The sequence below is a fragment of the Elephantulus edwardii genome, unplaced genomic scaffold, assembly GCF_000299155.1.
Source record: "Elephantulus edwardii isolate Elephantulus edwardi_28Jun2011 unplaced genomic scaffold, EleEdw1.0 scaffold00122, whole genome shotgun sequence".
Taxonomy (NCBI): domain Eukaryota; kingdom Metazoa; phylum Chordata; class Mammalia; order Macroscelidea; family Macroscelididae; genus Elephantulus; species Elephantulus edwardii.
The window spans coordinates 3,439,929-3,440,988 of NW_006399872.1; the positions used below are offsets into that span (position 1 = coordinate 3,439,929).

At 45.7% G+C, this 1,060-nt stretch overlaps 1 protein-coding gene across 1 annotated transcript in view; it reads left to right on the forward strand.

Annotated features, from left to right (window-relative positions):
- LOC102855243 (chromosome unknown open reading frame, human C4orf17) overlaps positions 1-1,060 on the forward strand; it is a 47,666-nt gene that overhangs the window by 41,380 nt on the left and 5,226 nt on the right. The window contains exon 7 of the mRNA XM_006893109.1: positions 812-912. Coding sequence (XP_006893171.1) covers positions 812-912 — 101 coding nt within the window. The remainder of the gene's footprint in view (positions 1-811; positions 913-1,060) is intronic.

Genomic DNA, 1,060 nt, shown 5'->3' on the forward strand with positions numbered 1-1,060 from the left:
ATAATATTGCATGAGTTCCTTGTTTTTCAATGCAGCATAGTATTCCATTGTGCGAATATACCACAGCTTCTCTACCCAATGACAGACACATAGATCAATGGAATAGAATTGGATTTTTTTTTTAAAGTCCTCCTGATTTTTGCTTTAAGTGTCCTGTAATTCTTCAAGTTTGTTTTTCACCCATAGAAAATATTCAATCATTGTTCTTTTGAATTCTGTGTCAGAAAGTCCCATTAGACATTCTGGCTTCAGGAAATCCATTGCTACTCTGTCTCTTTTGCTTTGTGGTTGTGTGGAAGTGAGGTAGTCTGCTTCTTTCGGGACATTGCTATCATAGAGTGTTTCATGCCTGAGACAATAGCTGGTTCTTGATCTGATGTCACTGCTCCAGAGGAAAATTGGGCATGCACACAAGCAGATGCACATAGAGTGGGTGCAAGCACAGACACACACTTTGGCAAGGAAGGGGTGGGGAAAGACACACACAGAACAGAGATGCACACAGGAAGGGAGTGCAGTGGAGACTTCACTCAATTTTCTACTGTCCTGCTTTTTCCTCGTGGGAGGGTAATGCTGTGGCTCACTGCACCCTATTGCGGCTCGCTGCTCCCCACTGTGTCTTGCTGCCCCACAGAAGCTCATAGTAGCCCATGGACACTTGCTGAACCCTGTTGCTGCTTACAGCTTCCATGGCTCTCAAATGTCCATGTTGATCCACAGCAATGTTTTGAGAAGCACCTATATATTTGTCTTCTCTTTTTGGTCCAAGGGCTAGAAGGTTGAAGGCCTGAGAGCAGTTTGTTCCCCAAAGTACCCGAGTGAGCACGGAGGAAGCCTGTTGCTCCATTCTGGAAATGGCTTCTCACCTTAGCCCAGGATCTCCCTGTTGCCTGAATTTAGGAGTCCCACATGGTCAGGCCAGACAGCATTTTGTTCCCCAAAGTACCTGAGCAACCAAGGAGAAAGCAGGTGGCAAGACCATGTGAGATGCGGGCAGGCTGTAAGACCTCCCTCCATCTTCTTTTGATGTTTTCTGGGTCATTCAATATACTGCCCAAAA